This window comes from Myotis brandtii, unplaced genomic scaffold (genome assembly GCF_000412655.1).
Source record: "Myotis brandtii unplaced genomic scaffold, ASM41265v1 scaffold209, whole genome shotgun sequence".
Lineage (NCBI taxonomy): Eukaryota > Metazoa > Chordata > Mammalia > Chiroptera > Vespertilionidae > Myotis > Myotis brandtii.
In genome coordinates this window covers 1,070,657-1,094,292 of record NW_005357806.1, presented here as the reverse complement: position 1 = coordinate 1,094,292, position 23,636 = coordinate 1,070,657, and the positions used below count along the sequence as shown (strand labels likewise).

General features: G+C 40.2%; 1 protein-coding gene and 1 pseudogene across 11 annotated transcripts in view; one reads left to right on the top strand and one right to left on the bottom strand.

The window, feature by feature from the left end:
* Positions 1–23,636, bottom strand: part of KIAA1551 (KIAA1551 ortholog) — a 40,561-nt gene that overhangs the window by 6,365 nt on the left and 10,560 nt on the right. For 4 of the 11 annotated variants that reach the window (XM_014539205.1, XM_005865661.2, XM_014539206.1 and 1 more), the window contains exons 4-6: positions 9,679–9,739; positions 1,211–6,203; positions 42–125 (exon numbers count right to left, since the gene is read on the bottom strand). In XM_014539205.1, coding sequence (XP_014394691.1) covers positions 42–125; positions 1,211–6,143 — 5,017 coding nt within the window. In that variant the 5' untranslated portion in view covers positions 6,144–6,203; positions 9,679–9,739. Of the gene's footprint in view, positions 1–41; positions 126–1,210; positions 6,204–9,678; positions 9,740–11,041; positions 11,721–21,108; positions 21,147–23,636 lie in introns of those variants that run through there. The other 7 variants (XM_014539208.1, XM_014539210.1, XM_014539209.1 and 4 more) reach the window with 6 other exon arrangements.
* On the top strand, positions 19,398–20,998 carry LOC106725994 (annotated as a pseudogene).

The following is a 23,636-nucleotide window of genomic DNA, read 5'->3' as shown; positions in this document are numbered from 1 at the left end:
TAACAGAAAAATAAAAAGTATTAAATAGTTTATGATTTTACCTATTTCTTGGTTGGCTTCTGGAATCCTTTTCTCCTCAGGTGCACCTTTTATCCAGTCTTCTTTGGAACTTTTTATTCCTGTAACTATTTAAATATTCATTTTGAGATATCCAGATATTGTTATCCACCAATTTTAGTACTACAATGAAGAAAATTTAGATTAAGCCTAAAAAGTATTCTTATATTCACATCATTCTAAAACGGCTCAAGAGCTCTACCTGGTTTGGCTCCAGGGATAGAACATTGGCCATAAACTGAAGGGTTCTGGTTTGAGTCCAGTCAAGAGCACATACTTTGGTTGTAGGCTCAAAACCCCAGCCACAGTCAGGACATGTGTGGGAGGCAACCAATCAATGTGTCTCTCTCACATAGACTTTTCTCTCTCCATCTTTTCCCCTCCCTTCAAATCTCTGTAGAAATCAATGGAAAATATCCTCAGGTAAGAAATTAGAAAAAAAGGGAGGGGGTGGCATCAGGAAAATTCTTTCTCATATTTAAAGTGCCTAATTTCTCAAATTTGGAAAAAAATTTACTTGAAAAGTTCACCTGAACTATGCAATTACTTTCACTTTGGTTGAAAATCCATCACATTTCAAGTTATTAAAGGGCACATGACAAACGTAATTCCCATTGCCTCCACCCAACCCACTTTCAATATTAGCATTACTTCCATCCCTCAAATTCTATGCACCTGGTTAAAAGCAGGAAGTGAAATTATCCATACTTTTAAAATAATACATCTCTCTGACCCTCTAAGAAAATGTGCCTATTTCAGCTATAACTTTATGCAACTTAACAGATACTTGTCTGAAAAGCAGAAGAGAAACATTTCCATTCAGATCCTTCAGTTTTTCAATCTGAATTTTTCAGCACAATACTTTTACATAATATCCGTAACTCCTGTTTCCATTCTACCACAAATAATTAGTCATCTATTTTCTGTCTTCCTCTACGTTGAAAATTCTATAATTCAGTTAACCAACAGTCATGACAAAAGACCTATTTGCCACCCTGCGTTTGATGACATTCTTGCTTCATATGCCTCCCTCATATGAGTAAAATCGATGTTACCACTGTTTCAAAGATGGTAAAAGCTATCACTAATAATGATTACATATCTCCTAATGTTTAAATCAAAATTTCAAATTCAGAGGACTATCATACTGGACCTTGCACAGGGGCTTGCTCCTTCCTAGGACAAGGTTGCAGATCCTTCTGTTCTTCAGTGGAGTTTATCTTCTTATTAATCAGTCCATCTGGACATAATTTAAACTCCAGCATGCTTTGTTTTTCTGTGGTATTTTTCTTAGGTAAAGTGGTGTTAGGTTTATTTTCCACTCTCTTCTCAATATTTTTCGGCAAACTCTCAAGTTTTGTGAGACAAATGCTCTCTCGTTCAATACATTTAAATGCAACTCTGTTCAGATATTGTTTCCTTTGCTCCTTTGCTTGGGGAGACAAGTGGTTGCGTTCACCTCCATTGTTTATGTTGTTTAAATTTTTATCTAATTTGGTTTTATCAATGAGCATTTTATCAGGTTGCTTTCCACCAACTGTTTCTTTAGCATTCCCCAAAAGGTATGATTTAGACACATGAGAATGGTGAATTTTTGTGTTTTTATCATGGCTTGAACAAATACTTAATGATTCTTCAGAAGTCTGCACACTGCTACTGTGTCTCTCATTTGATTTCCCAGAACTCCCTATTTGCATAGGAAGTTTACTGGACCTCATGGATTGAGAATCACATGGTATACTTTTCTCACAGTTTAATTTTGATGCTTTGACACCCATTGCTTCTTTCTGCTTCTGCCTTTGCAAATACTGCTCTAGCGTTATAACAACTTTAGGCAAATTATCCTTAGACGTAGAGCCTAATGATTTAACATTAGATACTGTCTTTTCTTTGGCTCTATCATCGGGTTTTGACAAAAGAGTACACGTTTTCAAAGTACCATCTCCATTTTTATTTTGCTCTTGTTTAAAATACTTCATCTTCTTTACCTCTGAATTAAGTATGCTCCCTTCACCTAACTTCCTTTTTGCTGAAACTTTTTGCTGACGATCACCTGTTTCCAATTTTATCTTTTCTGGCAATAATTTCTGTACAAAAGAACCATTTTTTATATGCAAGTCTTTATTTTTATTTGTCCAAAAACCTGGCTTTGCTTTAGGTGGACTTGAATTTTGTGCTATGATCTTTCTCTGCAAGCTCTCTTGAGAAAACTTTCTTTTAGCACTAGAATGAAAAGTCATCTCATGAAATTTCAGTTTTCTTTTCTTTTTGTGACATTTTAAGGAATCTAGTTTTTTATCCTCTTTAGAAAAAGATGGAGCGGATAATTCTTGTTCTGTCCTTAGTGAGCTGCATTTTGGTTCTGATAGATCTTTCATAGTCCTGCCTTGTTCTGTTTCAGAAAAAGGGTTTTTCCCAATCGGAACAGTCAGCGCAATCGTTGGATTGTTATTTGGAGAACTATTAAATACCATGGAATAATCTTTATCAGAAGTACTCTCTCCTTGTTTACAACTGTTGGTCTCCAGAGAACACCGATCTTTCCCATTTTCGACCTTTGAAGTCAAGTTATTGATGGACTTACACTGGCACTGGGGAACTCCTTCATAAACATTAGAGAGCCAACCCAATGCACAGCAACGGACATCGTCTTTCTCTGAATCCATAACAAAATTGGAACTTTCTCCATCTGTATGTACTGGTGAGTCACAGTGGATTCCTTTTTTTGTGACAGGGTTTTCTTTCTCTGATTTTGTAAATTTGTCTAACTCACAAGATTGATCATTCTGTTCGGGAAATAATTCTTTCATTTGCTCTGAGTTTAATATTGTAATTTTTATGTGGTCAGTTGCATCTTTGGAGTCACAGCTGGTTTTATCACAAGACTGATCTTTTGAGTTTTTGTCTGTTATTTGTTTTGCTGGAGAATCTTCATGTGTAGTCACAGGTTCAATACCATAGGGAAATTCTTTTGAGAGTTCTGAAAGCTGATTGTGTGGGAAGAAAATGGATGTGTTATCAAGAACCTCATTTACTGCAGGGTCCTGGGCAGTGTGATTGCAGGACACATCAATTTCCTGGGGGTTACTGCCCTGATGAAGAGCAGCTGATGAACACATATCTTTAGCTGTGCTTACTTTTTTACTATCATGCTTCAAATTGCTTTCCTCTGGATTTTCACTACTTGAATCAACATTCTTCAAAAATGACTCTAGAGGTTGTGGTGACTTTGATTGATCAGGTATTTTATGTAAAACATCTGTGTACTGTAAAAAATTATCTTTTTGTAAACCAAGCTCTATCTTTTCAGTGATATTGTCTAATTGTTCTTTTTGGTTTTTAGTACTAATCACTTGGAGATTAGGTAATGATTTCTGTGACTCAATTTGTTCAATAGGAGGTGACTTGAATATCTTTGCTATTTGATAATTATAAGATGTATCACCTTCAACCAGAGAACATATATTGTCAATCTGCAACAACTCACTACTCACAGTATCATCGTCCCTGGAGTTAGATGAGGCTTGCTGATCACTCACAGGACAATGAATATTTGGTTCAGATTCTATTGGATTTCCTTGATTGGTATTAGGTGCATCTTCTGAAATACCATTAGTTGACGTATTTTGCTTTTCCTTCTGAATTAGTGGCAAAACCTTATTTGTTGTACTTGTAACTGGTTCGTTCACTTTCAATACCGCAGTCACTCTTCTGTTTTCTGCCAATTGATTCTGTAAACTACAAACACTGCCTTCTTTAATAACCGGATAGCCTGTTTCAGGTAAAGGATCAGGTGTTATTCCTTTGACAGGCAATGTTTTGATATCTGAAATTAAGGGTGACACCACAGCAATCTGAAGTTCTGTTCCCTTAATAGTAGTTGCACCTGTAGATTCATAACTTTGCACTACCATTGGCAGAGTTGTTACTTGTGAGCAGTTTTCCATCTTATTCTGAGAATTTCCCACAAGTGAAACTGGAGTTTTATCACAGATTTCCCCAGCTTTTGAGATTCCAACTGCTGTTCTCTGTGCTGTTAACTCATTACACTGTTTTTTTTCTGTGGGTTCAGAAGGGGTTTTTTTCCACAGATTAAGACATGTTGCTAGCAATTCCAAATGACTGTCAGCATTCAGAGGTACTCCAGTTTTGGGAAATTTATAGTCCATGCAAGAAGAATTTTCTGATACACTGGCATTTATATTACAAGAGCTTGGAGTTTCCATGGTTTTCAAGTTCAGTTGGTTATTAGTGATTTGGATATTAGCTTTCATTTCAAAACTGTGTGGATTAGAATCCTTAATAGTTTCACAACCATCTTTCATTAACCTTTTCTCAATTTCATCTCCATGTGCAAGGAGACTGATAAGTAGCCTATTTTCATTTAGATATTTTGAAGTGTATGACTCAGAGGCCATAGACTGAGGAACTAAAATTGTTTCAGAATTGGTTTGCACATTTTCTTCAACATTGACTATATTTCCTGATGAAAACTGGTTATTCTCCATAGTTGGCATCTTGAAAGAAGTGGTATCTTTTAAATTATGTAACTGGTCTGGCACTGGCCCCTTTCCCGAACATACAGAATTTAGTAAAATCGAATTAACCTGGTTAGAATTCCTGCAATTGGTCTCTTGATTAGAATTCAATGTACTGTGCATTCTATTTGTTTCTTCAGCTATTTCCACTGCTTTTGGTGATTTATCCACTGCAGTCTCTGGAGTGGCTGGGGTTACATGTGGTCCAAACTGGATTTTGCCAGTTTGTTTCAGAGACAGTTCAGAATTTTGGGGTGTTTCACTATTAGCCTTAATACAACCTGCTAACATTAAAACATTTTTATTAATTTTAATTTTCCTTGCCAGTTCAGAAAATTTCTTTCTCATTTCTACTAATTGTTTAATATCCTTCACTAACTTCTCTTTTGCAATATTTGTGTCCAGTACTTGACTTGGAGTCAGATTAGAAAAATCTACTCTTTCTTCTTGATTATTTTGAGGAAGAATCTGAACATCATCCACAGATCTAGTAGGCTCACTAAAAGGCTGATTGGTATTATTATTTACTTTTACGTTACAAAAATTTCCAATTATACTGACATTTTCATTGAGGTTTTGCTGTTGAAAGCCCCTACAAAAGTCTTTCCTCATTTCAGAAGTATGAACTTCTTGACTCTGAGGAACTTCTGAAGAGTGAGTAATAACATGCTGCGTATTTTGCAAAGTTTGGCCTGCGTACCTACAGTCATAAGGAGGAAGAAGTCTTTTTTCATTCTGAATAACTGCAATCTGATAGGACGGTAAAGATGCAGTCTGCTTTGACTGTAATGTCAGTGCAGAATTTGAATGATGACTATTTTTAACTTGTACTGATGTAAGTTGCATAGTATTTTGTTTCTGAAGAGTAGGACTTTGCAAAAAACTTTGTGGTGGATAACTGTATTGCTCTGGACGTGGTCTGTAATCTGCATAAGTCAGTCCACTGGATGTATACTGTTGTGCACAGTCAGCCTGTCGCTCTGATAAAGATGAGGTAAGTCTCTGGTTTCCTTGATAAGTTACAGGAACTCTTACAGAATTAGAAGGGACCATCTGTCCTTGCATAGAATAGATTTCTGATGTTACAAATTGATTCTGTAGTGCATTTACATTTGGTGGATTAGTTCTAAAACCAGTTTGTTGAGAAACAGCTGCCCCCGTATGAGAAAACATAGAATTCCTCACTGGTGAGTTTGCCCACACATTTTGTGCAACTCCTGGAGACATTTGCAAACTGTTATTTAGTTGATTGGGTCCTTTTACATTTGCATAAGTTTTTCTTTCCAATGAAACTTGTGAGGCAAAAATTGTCCTACTATGTATATCAGAAGCAGAGATTTGATGGGAAGTTGTATTTCTGATGTTGAGAGGTGACTGTGAAACTGGATTTGAGTTACTCCGAAACATACATGCAGGATGGTTACTTCCAGGAGGGTTTAAAGGAACTTGAGATGGTGTGTTTATTATACTCGGCTCCAAAAAAGATGACTGTTTTTTAGGATACATTGGTTGTAAGGTGACACTATTCGGTTTAGCATTCCAATCCATTGTTGATTGATTAAAGTAGTAGAAGTGTATTAAAAATCAGGTTTTTTGAATGTCAGGAATCTGTAAAAAAAAATAAAGGCGTTTATTAATAAGCTGTTTGACTGGACAGAACATCTTTTAAAATTAGTTTACCTGAACACCAGTGCTGACTGTATCTATCGTAATTCCTGAAAATTCAGATTACACAAATCCTCATTTTAATTTCCGACAGAGAAATAGAAAAGGAGGATGCAACAATAAACATGGCAAATGTCAATAATATTTCTATGATATATAACAGGAATTCATCCTACATTTAAGTGGCGATTACTTTCTGATTTTATTTTTATTAAGTATCTCTTTATTCTAAGTATTCATATTCACTATTTTAAAATGACAAAAAATGTTACTATCTATCACTACTTTATATACACCATAAGGGAATATCAGCTGTAACACCTCCTCTTTCAGAAAATTTTGATACACTAAAAAAACATTAATACACAGCCCTTGCTGGTGTGCCTGAGTCATACTCAGGTTGCAGGTTTGATTCTTGTGGAATCTTCACAACTTATTTAATGAGGGGTGCAGATGGGAGGCAACCCCTTGATGTTTCTCTCTCTCCCCACTTTTTCTCCCCCTCTCTAGAAAAATCAATAAAAACATATTAAAAAAAATAAAAAACTAATATATAAATGAAGACTCATTATTTAAACAAACGGAATCCTACCAAACTGTCCACAATTTGCCTGATTTTCATTACTGTACACCTAGGATATCTTATCATTTCACTAACATATCTACCTCATTGTCTAGGTAAGATTCTACTTTATGGTTGCACCACCATTTAACCAGTCCTCTATCGACCAAATACAGGTGTACCTCATAAATTTTTTGCACTTCCCTTTATTGCATTACATATTGAAGAGGCTCCATCATAACCAAACTACATAATAGGAAAAAGACAGGTAAAATAAAATTAAACAACCTTATTAACACCTTTCGTGCTGCTCACGAGTTTTCTCGTGTTTTGCGCGCCATCTGTTAAGCACCGCTCACGAGTTTTCTCGTTTTTCACGCCCATGGAAAAAGGAGCGAATCTAGATACTTATGTATTTTGTTTGGTCCCTCTTCATAGAGGAAAATGTTTTACGCAGTACCATACATTAAAAAAGTACTAGGAACTTTAATTGTGTAATTATTTGTTTTTGTAAATAAAAATGTTATAATTATTGAAAAACGACACCTAAAGTGCATTATGATGATTTAAATAACGTGCAGTTTGCCTGAAAACGTGCGGTCCCTGGCGTATGTCTTAGAGATTTCTATGAGGTACGAAAGGTGTTAATAGTATACCCAACAACTTCAGAATATACATTCTTTCGAAGTGCACATGAATTTTTGTCAATATTGATCATATGGTTATGCAACAAATAAATCTCAAATTTCAAAGGATTAAAAATGATTCAGATTAATTCACTGGAAATGACCAAGAAATTATGGAGCAAAGGTAACTATAAATTGCAAAATAATTGAGAAATAAAGAAAGCTTGATACACTTGAGGGGAGAGAGAGAATGAATCTGGCGTCTCTTATTCTACTTACAATGACACCAGTCCTTTTGGAGTAAGGACCTACTCTTATGACCTCATTTAAATTTAATTACATCCCTAAAAGGCCCAAGTCCAAATACTATCACATTGGATATTAGGGCTGGGAGTGTGGGAACACAATTTAGTTCATAATAGTCTCCTATCATGCCAATGTTCACGTAAGACCTGAATACTGGGAGAGGGGTGAGGGGAAGGGGATGGAAGAAGTTAATGGGGAACCCTAAGTAATACTTTCAAAAATAAAGATTGTTTTTTAAAAAGACCAGAAGATAATTTATAGCATTAAACAGACTAGAACAAAGAAAGTGAGAAATAATCGGCACATCAAAAGAACTGAGAATAATAAATTGAACCATAGAAATGAAATACAGTAAAATAAACAAAAAAACGAACAAAAATACAGATTCAACAAACTCAGATTCTTTAAAAAAAAACAACACAAAATCATTAAAAGCTTCAGTTCTAACACTGACCATGAAAAAAAGAGAACACAATATTAGAGAAGAAGGCTATCACTAAACAACATTAAAATTATAAATATCCTATCTAATAAATAGACAAACGTAATTAACCATACCTTCGCTACACTTCCCATTGGCTAATCAGGGCGATATGCAAATTAACTGCCAACCAAGATGGCGGCTGGCAGCCACACAGCTGAAGCAAGCAGGAGGTTTGCTTGCTCCAGTGATGGAGGAAGCCAAGGTTCCCCGCCTGCTGCGGCCTGGCTCTGAGCTCTGAAAGCAACTAAGTTTCAATTTTAGAAGCTAAACAAACCTCAGATACCTGCTTTCAGCAGGCCGTGGCCTCAGAGCAGTGACAGCAACAAAGTTTCAATTATAGAAGGTAAATAAATCCCAGAATAAAAAAGAAAAAAAAATTTTCTGAGCTTGCACTCTAAGCAACTATGTTGCAAGTATAGAAGCTAAACAAGCTCCAGATAGCTGCTTTCAGCCGGCAGCGGGCTCAGAGCTTAGAGCGGCAGTAATGGCAACAGAGTTTCAATTATAGAAGCTAAACAAAGCCCAGATATCTGCTTCCAGCAGCCGAGGCCTCAAGCTGGAGCCGGCCTCAGAGCTAAAGCCAACTCTCAGCTTCAGTGACAGCCATAGAAAGTAAATAAATCCCAGAATAAAAACAAAAAAAAAAGAATAAGAAAAAAAGGAGAGGCTGGGAGCTTCAGTCACCCGCCAGCCTGAAAACGGCCCTCAGCCCCTCATCCAGACTGGCCATGCACCCCAGTGGGGACCCCCACCCTGAAGGGGGTGTGACCAGCTGCAAACAGCCATCAGCCCGTCATCCAGGCTGACCAGGCACCCCAGCGGGACCCCCACCCTGATCCGGGACACCCTTCAGGGCAATCCAGCCAGCCCCCACCTGTGCACCAGGCCTCTATCCTATATAGTAAAAGGGTAATATGCAAACTGACCCTAACAGCAGAAAGACTGGGAATGACTGGTCACTATGACACACACTGACCACCTGGGGGCAGACGCTCAATGCAGGAGCTGCCCTCGGGTGGTCAGTGCACTCCCACATAGGGGAGCTCTGCTCAGCCACAAGCCAGGCTGATGGCTGCTAGTACAGCAGTGGTGGTGGGAGCCTCTCCTGTCTCCTCAGCAGTGCTAAGGATGTCCAACTGCAGCTTAGGTCTGCTCCCCGCTGGCAAGTGGACATCCCCCGAGGGCTGCAAAAGCATCCCTGAAATTAGAGGGAAGGTGTTCTGTTTTCTGTTTTTTTTATTGCAATCTCTACTTTTGAATAAATACAATGTACTTAGTCTTATACCTTTTACATGGAAATGCAAAAAATGGACTTTACCAGAGACAGATTTCCAGTCTATTGTTTTAATTTCTCTTGGAAAAAGAAATCATTTTGCATGAAAATCTCCACCTTGCCTGCATCCCTTATCAAACCCTTACTTGTTAAACAGTGACACTCACCTGAAAAACTCCAGCTATGACTGAACATATGAATCTCCTCTACAAAGGAGCAGCCCGTTTTCTGGAGAAAACAAAAAAAAATCACTTAAGCCAGCAGACCAATTTTACTTCATGAACATAAAGATCAAACTTAACATTGGCCCTAATTGGTTTGGCTGAATGAGTACAGTGTTGGCCTGTGGACACAATGTCCCAGGTTCAATTCCAGTCAAGGGAACATGCCTAGTTGTGGGCTCAATCCCCAGTAGGAAATGTGCAGGAGGTAGCCAATCAACGATTCTCTCTCATCATTGATGTTTCTATCTCCCTCTCCCTCCCTCTCTAAAATCAATAAGAATATATATTTAAAAAATAAAATAATTTTACTGTCTAAGACCTTTCCTCTCCTCCCTAGTACCATACATTCCAAACTACACAGATGCTTCCCTTATTCAGAACATCAGTCAATGATAACGGAACCCACAAGTAGGAATTCTTCCTGAGGCCACATCTCACAGAATTGAAAAATGAAGCCATGGACCAGAGGAGTTCAAGCAAGGCAGAACTTTATTGCAAGCAAACACAGGGCCTTCCCCAACCCCCCACTCAGGGAAGGGACCCAAATTTAGGTTGCCATTAAAGCATTCTGCTCTTCCCCCTTCTATCTGCTAAAAGCTGGTCTTTGTCTATGCCGCTGATTGGTTCCCAGCCTAGAACAATCTCAAAATCTATCTTGTGCTGCTCCTCCTCCTTCCCTCTTCCTTCCTGTCTTTTGTAACATTTTATTTTGCTCTTGCAAGTAAAACATCCTTGTCTCATGACATCCTATTTTTCTACAAAACATTTTGTGGTTTCAACTAGCTCCAACTGTCGTGTCCACACTTCCTTCTTCTTCTACCCGTTACCCTGTCTGCCTAATCCTGCTTCTAACTCCTATCAGCAAGTTGCCCCTACCATCAGATGTAGAAAAAATGCATCCCCGCCGAAACCGGTTTGGCTCAGTGGATAGAGCCTCGGCCTGCGGACTGAAGGGTCCCAGGTTCGATTCCGGTCAAGGGCATGTACCTGGGTTGCGGGCACATCCCCAGTGGGAGATGTGCAGGAGGCGGCTGATCGATGTTTCTCTCTCATCGATGTTTCTAACTCTATCTCTCTCCCTTCCTCTCTGTAAAAAATCAATAAAATATATTTTTTTAAAAATGCATCCTTGGAGAACGCTGGGAAGGAGGCGGCGGTGGCTGGCCTAGGTGCACGGTGAGGAGGGGGCGAGCCCGACAGCCTTGGAAGGATGGAGCGGGGAAGGGTGCAGCAGGGCTGAGAGCCCTACGGTGGGATAGGGTGTGTGTGGGGGGCGGTTCGGGAAGGGGCGGTTCCCCAGAATGACCTTAGTCCAGTCTACTTCCCTCTCTGGGCCTCGGTTTGCTCTTCCTGGCGTAATGGGAGATGAGGAATTCGCGCCTCCGGGAGCGCACTCCTACCTCCTGGCCCACAACCGGATCCCCATCGAACTCCAGCCCCGCTGAGGAGCCCGTTGCTGGGGGAGCGGGTGCAGACCACCCGGACGAAGCAGGGACCCACACCGTCTGCGTCCCCCCCATTAGAGCGCGTCCCAAGCCATTTCTGATGTCCCGTTATAACGAGCCAGGCTGCTCCCTTAGACTCACAGCCCGAAGCAATCGGAACCCTAATGAACCCCCTTCAGGTTCATGGAGGCCCAGCACCTGGAGCAGCCCAGGGCAGGTGCACAGGCCCTGGGGGTGGATATGGGAGAAGGGAAGCCTCGGGCACCTGCGCCCAGACGCACCTGGACTTCGTTCCCAGTGCCTCGATGTACTCCCTCCCTGTGGGCCTTCTGGGGGTTGGCCTACCCTGCCTGTGCGTTGTTTCCTTCTGTAAAATGGAGCTGGCTAGCTTTCCTCCTCCAGGGACTGAGGATTGTGGCCTCATGCATGGCTAGCACTCAGCTCCATACTCAGCTCTCTACAGTTGCCCAATAAATGCTTATTGTTAGCATCATGGTGCTTGCATCCCTGCCCCGCTCCCCACTCCCACCACCAGCCCCAAACACGAGCCCCTGGCACAGAGGGCAAGGGGTCACTCGCTCTGGCCCTCACCCTGAGTTCTTTTTGAGATGCTTGGCTGCCCAAACTCTAGGCAGGGACCCCACCGTCTCGGGGGGACAAGCCAGTAAAGGAAGGAAGGCCGGACAGGGGATTGGATTGTGGCTAATACCAGGGTAAGGGCGGGAAGAGGTGGCCGGCTATTCGGCAATAAATCGGGCCACCAGACAGTTGTGCTGATCGAAAAGGATGGGCCTCAGAACTGGCTTAGCCAAAAAAAAAAAAAATGCATCCTTGTAATGTGCACTTACAGTGGTGGAGCTGACCTTCCTCCTATCAAATATCTACACTTAAAATCCTATTTCCCTTTCTTTTATTCCCAGTATCAACTGTTTCGACTACATTGGTTCATTCACACATCTAAGTGTGTGGGTATACACAGACTCTAGGGTTGCCAGTATTCTAAAAAGCACAACAAAAAGGTCTTCTGTCGGGAGTGACACACATAGAGCAGCCTAATTACTCTATGTGTGGAATCGACATCAAGAGATTTCAGAAGCATAATTTTTTGGTACGTGGACAGCTGGTGATCGTTGGTCCTGGTGCCCAAGGGGGGGTGGGGGGGGGGCAAATAGCCTCACTGAGCCCCACATTCCTCACCTCTCCATCCCACACCAGTGACAGTCTTTTCACTTTGTTAAAAACCACAAATATAACAAATCAAGTTTTAAATGCTTAACATCTTTAAAGGCATAAATAAAAACAACTTTTAAAGTAATCTGCACTTCCATCAAATAATTTTTAAAATCATTAAATAAATTTAAATGCTACATTAGAAAATATCAGGCCATATGCCTGGGTTGTGGGCTCAATCCCTGCTGAGGGGCGTGGATGAGGCAGCCGATCAATGATTCTCTCTCATCCTTGATGTTTCTATCTCTCTCCATTTAAAAATTTAAAAGTAAAAGACTGAATGATATGCTGTCTCCAATAGACAGACTTGATACAAATATACAAATAGGTTGAAAGTAAAAGGGGAGAAGTGACTATTAATTATCAGACAAAACAGTAATAAAACAAAAAAAATATTATTAGAGATTAAGAGAGACATTTTATAACCGCACAAGGATCAAGCCACCAAGAAAATATCACAATTATATTCACCTAACAGAGCATTAAAATACAAGAAGCAAAAACATAAACAAGGGAGAAGTAGCAATTCAGATTCCAAGACTTCCATTCCCCCCTTTCAACAAATTGGCAGAAAAAAAATCAATAAGAAAAATATAAGTTTTGAACACATTATACACTCCTAAATTCACCTTTCTTTCCCTTTTCTCATCCCTCCCCTCCCCTCACTCCACCACCCATGGTACCATTAACTTCCCCACTCCCAAGCTCCAAGTGACCTTCCTTTGCCTCTATAACTTGTTTCCTAAACCCATTTATTCTAGGAATTACTTTTACAACCTCTGTGATTTTTATAAATAAAGTAGTGACACGGTGCACAAAATTCATGCACATTAAAAGGGAATTAATTAGAGGAAATATTTTAATATTGCTGTTTGCCCTTTCTCTATAATAGAAGTGTCAGAGATGAAAGAAAATTAGTAAAATGTATATGAAAATCTTCCTCCTGTCAGAGTCTGGGGCATGCCACGGGAACCAGAGTCAAGTCCCCGCCCACCCACGTGCACCTCAAAATCCCACAAGACCCAAACCCAGCCGGCCCCACCCCAATTTGGGCTAGATCCAAACAGATGACACGGCCTGAGGTACCCTGTCAAGACCAGAATATGCCAGAAGACATGGCAAAGTAATTTTGCTTCATGGTAACGCACCATCACACACTTCAAAACCAGTTAAAGACACGTTAAAAGGTATTGCCTGGGAAGTATTAACCCACCTGCTGTATGCACCAGACCTTGCTCCTTCAGATTATCACTTGTTCTGATCGATGGCACATGCACTTTCTGAGCAGCACTTGAAAACATATGAAGAAGTGGAAAATTGGGTCTCTGAATGGTTTGCCACAAAACAAGAAACGTTCTATTGGGACATTATCCACAAATTACCTGAAAGATGGAGGAAATGTGTAGCCAGCAATGGACATTACTTTGAATAAAGCACTTTTGATGTTTCTCTTGAAATTATCATGTTTTCTTTTATTACAAAATCTGCATTATTAACCAATACACCTAGTATGCACCCCTATGTTCATAGCAGCATAATTTACCATAGCTAAGATTTGGAAACAGCCTAAGTGGCCCATCAGCAAATGATTGGTGATTACTGTGGTACTTTTATACAATGGAATACTACACTGCTGTAAAAAGAAGGAATTCTTACCATTTGCAACAGCATGGACGGAAATGAAGAGCATTATGCTAAGCGAAATAAGCCAGTCAGAGAAAGATAAGTATCACATGATCTCATTCATTTGTGGAATATAATGAACATAAACTGATGAACAAAAATAGAACCAGAGATATAAAAACATCAAACATACTGTCCAACCTATGAGGGAAGGTGGCAGGTAAGAGGGTAAGAGATCAACCAAAGGACTTGTATGCATGATAATGAGCATAATCAATGGACACAGACAGTAGGGAGTGAGGACATGTGCTGGGGGGTGGGAGCAGCCGGGAGAGGTCAATGGGGGAAAAAGAAGATTCGTGTAATACTTTAAACAAAAAGAATTTGAATAAATAAATAAAGACTTATGCCCTAGCAGATTTGGCTCAGTGGATAATGCCAAGGCCTGCAGACCAAAAGATCCCAGGTTCTATTCCGGTCAAGGGTAAGTACCTTAATTGCAGACTCCTCCCAGGCCCAGGGCCAGGACCCTGGTTGGGGCTTGTGCTGGAGGCAACCAATCGATATGTTTCTCTCACATCAATGTTTCTCTGTCTTTCCACTATACCAAAAAAAAAAAAGAAAAGAAAAGAAAAAGGAAAACAAAGGATGTGGTTTAATTGAAAAATTGTCAGCCCAGCAGCTTCCTTTATTTGTAGGTCAGCCTTATTATAAAAATTACACAGCAAAAAATAAGTTATAGCTAAGATGGAAGGCATAAAAAAGAGACTGACTCGGGGTAACACAAATACAAAGATGCATATTTAGACAATATCTAGCAGGCTTCAATGAATGAATAAACATCTGTAGTTGCTGAAAACCAAATTTAAGAGAAGTCCTTATTTTAAGTTATAGATGGGAAACAGTCCCTTCTTCACATCTATGCCAATCGTGATTTTATTGATTTCAAAAAAGAAAATGGGAGAGAGATAGAAACATCAAAGATGAAAGAGAATTATTGATTGGTTCCTGCATGCCCCACATTATGGATCCAGCCGGCAACCCCAGCAAATGTGCTCTGACCAGGAATCATACCATGACCTCCTGGTTTATAGGTCAACGCTCAACAACTGAGTCATGCAGGCCAGGCTGTTTTGGCATTTTTAATTGAAATTTTCCATTATGTCTAACTTCCACAAGCCAAAGTTTATTTGGAGAGTGCCTACTGATGTGCTTGGAAAACCAGCATTTTTCCTTGAAAAACTGCTTTGTATTGGAAAAAAGCTATATTTGAAAACCTCTATTAAAAACAATTCACTGAAACCACTTACACCAACATTCTAAGTGTAAGAGCCACTTTTCAGGAATTCCAAAAGTATTATGATTTATTGAACCTGTTGTAGCTCTGAGTTTCTGTATCCTCAATCATCAGAGAAGTTAGGTTACCAGTCCTTGAAATAGGCTTTGAAGACTAGAGTATTCTAAATTTTACAATATTTATAATACAACACTATTATTTATAAAACAACTTCATTAATACTAATAGCTAACATTTGAGAACTTACTTTATGCCAAGAACTTTCCTGAATGCTCTAAATACATTATCACACTTAATTGTCATAACAAAGGAAGTTAAGCAGTCTTCCCTAAGCAGTAGCACCATGCTCAGCAGGGCTAGAAGTCCTACTATCACAGCTGTAAAGCTGGTGGTTCTCCATATTGCCACATAGAAAGGAGAAAGACCAAAGGGATTCACATGCAGTTTATTACTTACTGAAACAGCAAAACCAGTAGCGGTGTTCCCAGTCCTAGAAGGTCATACTGAGGTCCATGAGAACACAGGCTTTGGAGGAGCCACCTGTAGTCATTGTATAGCCTTGCAGCTACACCCCCCAGGGCAAGGGTGGTAAAATCCTGTGCTCAACTGAAAGTAGGCAGGCACACAAGAAACAACACTGTGGCTATTTCTCATAAGGCTGCGTATCAACATTTGTTCTGGGAGGACTTGCAGGGTGCCCTGCCAAAGTGTGGGTCAGACCGAGATGAACTGTGCAGCGCATGGGAAGGCCAAAGTCATCAGAGCACCATGGTGAAGCCATTCGCCTACACCTCTATTCTCCAATCTTTCATATATCTAGCTAAATGCTCTCTTCAGACTCTCAGGCCACTCAATCAAATACTCTAATTTCGTACTTTCTCTTAGGCAACACCAGGCTGAGTGACTAGACTGCGACTCAGCAGGAAGACCAGGCCTTTTTTGGAGGTCAGCCCACAACTAGAATCCCTGCTACCTAAGTATGTCCCAGATACCATGCTGGTTCACCAGTGAGAGCCACATAAAAAACAGGAGTGGGAAGTAAACTGCTCTCTTTTTCCTGATTATACGTATAATCCAGGTATAGCATGGGATATTCGAAATTACTATATCCCATCATCACTGGCTAGCAGAGCAATGCAACTACCATTCTGTAACAAAGTTTTCACTTTAGATAACCCTTGAACAACACAGGGGTTAGAGGCACTGACTCCCCCCCCATCCCACCTCCACCCCCTAAAACTGAAAATCCAAGTATAACTTTTGACTCCAAAACCTTAACTAGTCTACTGTTGACTGAAAAGCCTTACTAATAGCACACTTTGTATGTCATATGTATGATATACTGCATTCTTACAACAAAGTTATACTACTTTATTTGTTGAAAAGTAAATCCATGTATAAATGGATCTTCAGTTTAAAGTTAAACCCATGCTGTTCAAGGGTCAATTGTAGTTTCCCACCTTTTCTAGTTGTATTATTTCCTGAAGTGGGAATTAAAGATAAGAGTACACGTGAAGGAGTCAGTTAACCTTCCTTGGAGTTCTGCCTAATAACTCACTTTCGGTACCCAACTCAAAAAAACACGATCCATTAGAGCAGTGGTTCTCAACCTTTCTAATGCCTCGACCCTTTAATACAGTTCCTCATGTTGTGGTGACCCCCAACCATAAAATTATTTTCGTTGCTACTTCATAACTGTAATTTTGCTACTGTTACGAATTGTAATGTAAATATCTGATATGCAGAATGTATTTTCGTTGTTACAAATTGAACATAATTAAAGCATAGTGATTAATCACAAAAACAATATGTAATTATATGTGTTTTCCGATGGTCTTAGGCGACCCCTGTGAAAGGGTCATTCGACCCCCAAAGGGGTCGCGACCCATAGGTTGAGAACCGCTGCATTAGAGGGTTGGTGGTCTCAAACCTCTAAAAATCTCTGACAACTCCAAATAACAGATTTGTGTTTAGTAGCCAAGTATAAGCTACATAAGATGCAGTATTGTGTTAGGATACAAACTGTATTAGGAATGTTAAGTATCACCTATTAAAATGAGTGAGCTAATTTTGTGCCTCCTGACATAGAAAAATTCTTTCCATAAAAGTGATCAGTTCCCATAAAACAGGCTGAAATGCCACTGAAGAGAAACCTGATAAAACTGTTATTCCCTGTTAGTTACCCCGTCACTATCAATCACATTCTAGTTGTCCAGGTTCTGTTGAGAGGGTAGCAAGAACCACAATACAGGCATTTTATTGGGATGGGTTAATATTCAGACTTCATAAACTGAATGTTGAGATTAATGATGCAAGGGGACCTCAAGTACCAGAAGAGACCTATAGGACAGAATATACTTTCTTGTCAGCAGGACCAATTAAGGGATGACAGATCCAGCAATCAGTTAAATGCAGAGCCATAATTATCGCCTAGTTAATACATACAAGAGTGTTCTGCTTTCCCTTAATCAGGAACCACAGGAAATCCATGACTAATAGGATGAGGTATTCAGGGCTTTGCCCAAGGACACAACTCCCAAGGACATTCACTCCCAAAGTCAGCATCTGCTGAAAGTTTCTAAGTGTCCTTGGATTAAGATCTCCCATTGGCCAGCAGTTATGTTGAGGATGGTGACAACCTTGGGGAAATTAGATTAATGGTTGAGCCTCTCACCCTCCCCTCTCCCGGGTCTATTGTCTTCCTTCCCTAACAAACTTGGGAGCTATGCAAGTTTTGCTGGGTGAGAAAGGATGGCAATCACTCAATTGTGAAACTAACTGATCCCATGCTCTAAGTCACCCTAGCCACAACACACTTTGTCCAATGACATGGTCATGTAGAATAAAAAAAGGTGAAAGCTGATAAAATAGCGTGGCAGTGAATCTTTAGGACCATAATGAAACAATCACCTACCTGAGAGGATTTTCTATCACTCAATAAACACCCTTCAACTATTTTAACCAAAACTACATGTGGCATTGAAGAGATTTGCAAAAATACAAGACAGTGCTACTCTTTTCACTATTATTTTTGGAAAAGATTTATATAAACATGTAAGGTTTTATTGTACTTTAAAATTTCCTCAGTTTTAGTTTCTAATGTAGTAACTATTGTTGTAACCTACATAAACTAACGTTCTTTAGGATCCTGAAGAGTTTTCTTCTTGAGTCCATGTGCCCCTGCAGTTTACAGCTGCAGAAAGAGTATGCCCATGTAATTCTTATGCAGGAAGAAGCTGGAAGCAGACACCTGATCTCTGGAATTTGCCTGTGCATAGTTTTTTCCTATTGGGTCTATATTATGTCATAAAGTTTCACCAAAATAACACAAAAATAGAGAAAAGGTTCAAAACCACAAGTTAAGTCTTTGAAAAAATCAATTAAATTGGTAAACCTTTTTTTGCTACACTAACCAAGGAAAACACACACACATGATCAGCACAGCAAGTGAAGTCAACATGTAATGTGAATGACATTTAATGCATCTTAAAATCCAACACCTTTCATGATAAAAACAGAAAGTAGACATAGAAGGAAATCTAGGGAGAGCAACATGTTAGGAGACACCTCAACTTGATAAGAGGTATCTACAAAACCACAGCTTTCATAATTAATGGTGAAAGACTGAATGCTTTCCCTATAAGAAAGGAACAAGACAATGATGTCTGCTCTTGCCACTACTATTCATAGAGGAGTGTGAAGCAGGATTAGGCAAGAAAGAATTAGGGGTGGAAGGAGGAGGCATGGACGTGACAGCTGGAGCTGAAACCACAAAACGTTTTCCAGGAAAACTGAGTGTTTTGTGACAAGGATTTTTTTCTTGCAAGTACAAAATGAAATGTTGCAAAAAGGCCAGAAACCAATCAGAGAGCCACACAAAGAAAGGGCCTTTATCAAATACTAGAGGCCCAATGCACAAAGATTCATGCAAGAATAGGCCTTCCTTCCCCTGCTGCCCGCACCACCTTCACTTCGGCCTGGAGGCGCCTTTCTGCCATGACTCCAGCCAGAGCCGCCTTCCGCCTCGTTACGTCAATTTGCATATTCCCTCCTTATTGGTTGTGGGCACCGCCATCTTTATCGCAAAGACAGTTTGCATATTGCTCTTTTATTAGGTAGGATAAGGGGAAAGGGCAGAATGCTTTAATGGCAATCCATTTGGGTCCCCTTCCCAAGTGGCGAGCTTGTGTTTGCCTACAATAAACTCCTGCCTTGCCTGAACTCCTCTAATCCTTGCTTCATTCTTCAATTCCTTGAGACAAGACCAGGAAAGAATTCCCACTCACCAGTTCTAGTATCAATACTGTACCAGGGCAGTTAGACGGAAAAGGAAAAGCAAAAGACATCCAGACTAGAAACAAAAAAGGAAAACTATCTCTCCTTGTAGAAGACATCTTGCATTTTAAGAAAACTGTTTAGGAATCCAATAAAAAAAACTAATACAACTAATAAAATTAGCTTGTCCAGGTTGTCTAATACAAGCTCAATATACAAAAGCCAAATGTATCTAGAAAACATTCCATTTAAAGTAACATTAATTTTTAAAAACCTGAAACGTGGCTCCTGCGACAGATCAGCAGAAACAATGCCAGGGCACCTTCCACTGTGTCTTGAATGGCATGATAGCAAAGCTTAAAACGTCCTCAACATCTTGGTCCCCACTACTGTCCCATCCACCACCAAGCTGTAAGCATTCTGGCCAAAGATGCCTCTCTTTGGGAATACGTCCAGTCCAAAGAAGACTCCCCCTTGGAAATCTGCCTCTCTCTCCAACCTGCATAGTCAAACAAGTGAGGTGGAGATGGGCCTCGACTATGGAAGCCCCACTATGAACCTGACGGGAGAAAACCTGAAGTGTGGAAATGGCCACTGGGTAGCAGAGACTGGGATTAGTGGAAGTGTGGACAAGAGGGAGATTCAACGCCTCCGGAAGAGGAACAATCTCTTGCAGGTGGACGTAGATGTCCTGCTTGACAAGTTCTGAGACCACTGCCAAATCCCAAATGAAGGAACTGGAAGAACTGAAGAGTGTCAATCAGAAAAGGAAATGAAGAGCTCTGAGATATTCATTTAGGAAAACAGGGAGAACTCAACTGATCAGGAGTCGAATAGAGCTGAGGGGTTTTGTTTTGTTTTTTTAGCCAAACTAGTAGAGTGGGTCCTGAGAGAATACCACAAATGGGGCCAAAAGGCACTGGCATCCTTGAGTTGGCAATAGAATGGTGACAACATAATGGAGGAAATCAGGATTCCAGGCCAGGGCAGTTAAGTAGCAATGTTCAGTAACTGCACAGCGAAGGGAGGCCAGGCTGTGAACTAGGCCTCAGGGAGGTCTGGAGCGATGCTAAGACTTTGGGTGCTCTCCAGTCACTTATCGTATTAATGCACTTATCCGAGGCTCACTCTCATTGGACAGACTCTCTTGGGAGAAGCAGCTGGAGTTCATCATAGCTTCCCCTCACATTGGTATTTGGGGTGTGGCCCCAGTTCTAAAGAGCCCGGTCCTTTGCCCTTCAGGCCACTCTCTTTGTGAATGAGTGTGTGTTCCCCAAATCCACATCCTCTGGCTTTAGTTTCTCAGCAGCAATCACCAGTCTTTTATGCAACTCTGTATTTTTGTGCTACTTTCTTGTTTACACTACTTTTTTCTTTTCTTTAAAGATTTAAATTAAAAAATAAAATAAAGAACTTTTCCCCTGGCTGGAATGGCTCAATGGTTGGAGCATCAGACTGTGGACCCAAGGGTCTAGGGTTCAATTCCCAGTCAAGGGCACATACTTCAGGTGCAGGTTCCCCAGGCTAGATCCTCGCCCGACCTGTCATATGTGGGAGACAACAAATCTGTATCTCTCTTACAATGTCTCTCTCTGTCTCTTCCCCCTCCCTCCTCTTCTACTCTCTCTAGAAACCAATGGAAAAAAAATATCCTCAGGGGAGAATTTAAAAATAAAAACTTTCAAACAAACTTAAAAGTAAAAACTTTATACTCTGAATATTATAAAACATTACTAAAAGAAATCAAAGAGCTAATAACTGGAGAGAAAAATCCACATTCATAGATTGGAGGATTTAATAGTGTTAAGGTAGCAATACTCTCCAAATTATGCAATCCTTACCCAAATCCCAGATTTCTTTGCAGAAATTAAAAACCTGATCCTAACATTCAATTTGAAAAAGAATAAAATTGGAGGACTCATACTTCTCAACTTAAAAACTGATTAGTATTGTCAAAAAGAATCAAAAGGCTAATGTTAAGCCACTTGCCCCCAAGACAGCAAATCAAATCTTAATTGCAGTTTCAGCCCCTGGGGGAAGTAATTACAAATTAGTGAGACAATCTGTCTGAAAATACCCAAGTCAGGTGACCTTGTCTGAAACAATCCTTCCTTCTTTTGTTAATAATTTCATGCCCCAAGATGAGGGCCTGATGGGGGGGAAGGGAGGCTAGAGGGGGTAATTGGGGGAAAGAGGGGGACTTATGTATTACTGTCAATAAAGATTTTTTCAAAAAATTTTTTCTTGCCCCAACCAGTTTCCTATAAAATCCTTCCATTTCCACCTATTTTTATTTAATTTTTCAATTATGTTGACATGTAATACTATATTAATTTTCTACTACTTCTGCAGTACCTCTGTATTTACTAGATGGGATCGTTCAACAAAGGCAATCAGATCTTCAAATTTATTCGGCTTAATTTTAATAATACAAAACTACAGTAAATAAGACCATGTGGTACTGACATAGAAGAGACATTAATCAATGAAATAGAAACCAAATAAAAACTTCACAGTTATGGTCACCAGTAAGAAACTAGAATTCAGAATATACAAATTCTTACAATTCAACAACACAAAGACAACTCAAATTTAAATTCCATAAAGTTTTGCCCCGCAGGTGTGGATCTTCAAACTATGAACCAGGAGGTCATGTCCCTGAACCCATGAAACAAGAGGTCACAGTTCGACTCAAGGTGAGGGCACATGCCCAGGTTTGGGTCTTGATCCTCAGTAGGGGCATGCAGGAGGCAGCCAATAAATGATTCTCATCACTGATGTTTCTATTTCTCCCTCTCCCTTCCTCTCTCAAATCAATAAAAACATATTTTTTAAAGAACATAAAGTCTATAAAGGTTTTGGATAGCCACTTTTTCCAAAACAGATACACAAATAGCTAAATAAGATGATAGTCATTAATCATCAGGGAAGTGCAATAAAAACTCACAACGGGGTACCACTTTTTGCTCACTATGATGGCTATAACTAAAAACACAAGTGTTGATATGGATGTGGGCAAACTGGATGGAACTCATGCTTTGCTACTGAGAATATAAGTGGCTCACCTCCTTTGAATAATAGTCTGGCAGGTTCTCAAAAGGTCAAATGGAAAAAATACCCTCAGGGAAGATTTAAAAATAAAACCTAAAAACTTTCATATTGAACGAGTCCAGCATGGCCAATGGTGAACTTGAGGAGGGGCGGTGAAGGATTAAAGAAAACAGACAAGAGAATATAGTTGGGGCCAGGTGGATCACTGTGCCTGGATGAGGACACAGTGACCCCGCCTGTAAACAGAATTATTTTATAGTCCGATCACACAAATGAAAACAAGGGAGTGGTCAAGATATTTACAATGTTCTCTTTCGAGTTTCAAATCTGCTTCTTCCTGTTATTGCAATTCTCTGAACTCTCTATCAAGCTTTGTTTTGGCAGCACTTGCTGTACCTCCCACAGCCCACATCCCTAAGCTACCTAGGACTACTAGGTCGGACTATAAGGTCAAGCTTCCCTACAACCATAGCCTTTGGCTGTAATTTCGCTGGGAGGACTTTGCCCTCCAAGCAGGGACTTGTATGTGGCTTTGCCACAAGAACACCTTAATAGCTGCTCTCCACACATATAAATTTTATTTATTTGAAAATAAAAACTTTCAATGACAAACCAACATGGCGGCATAGGTAAACACTGGAAATTGCTACCTCCCACAACAAATTCAAAAATACAACTAAAAGACAAAACGGACATTATCCAGAACTACAGGAAGGCTGTCTGAGTGGAAATTCTACAACTAGAAGGAAAGAGAAAAGCACACTGAGACTCAGAGGAGGTGCGGAAGTGCAGAGGTAAGGAGGCAGACGCAGCAAGGGCTAGCAACTGAGGACTCGGCTGTCTTTCTGAATCGGGAGGGAATCACAAGTCCCCGACTGCTCTGAACTCCAGTTCCGGGTGAGTCTCTGGGGACCCAGACTCATACGGGGAGAAACTGGACTGTCTGGCAGCGGGCAGATCTCGAACTCGAGGGTGGCTTC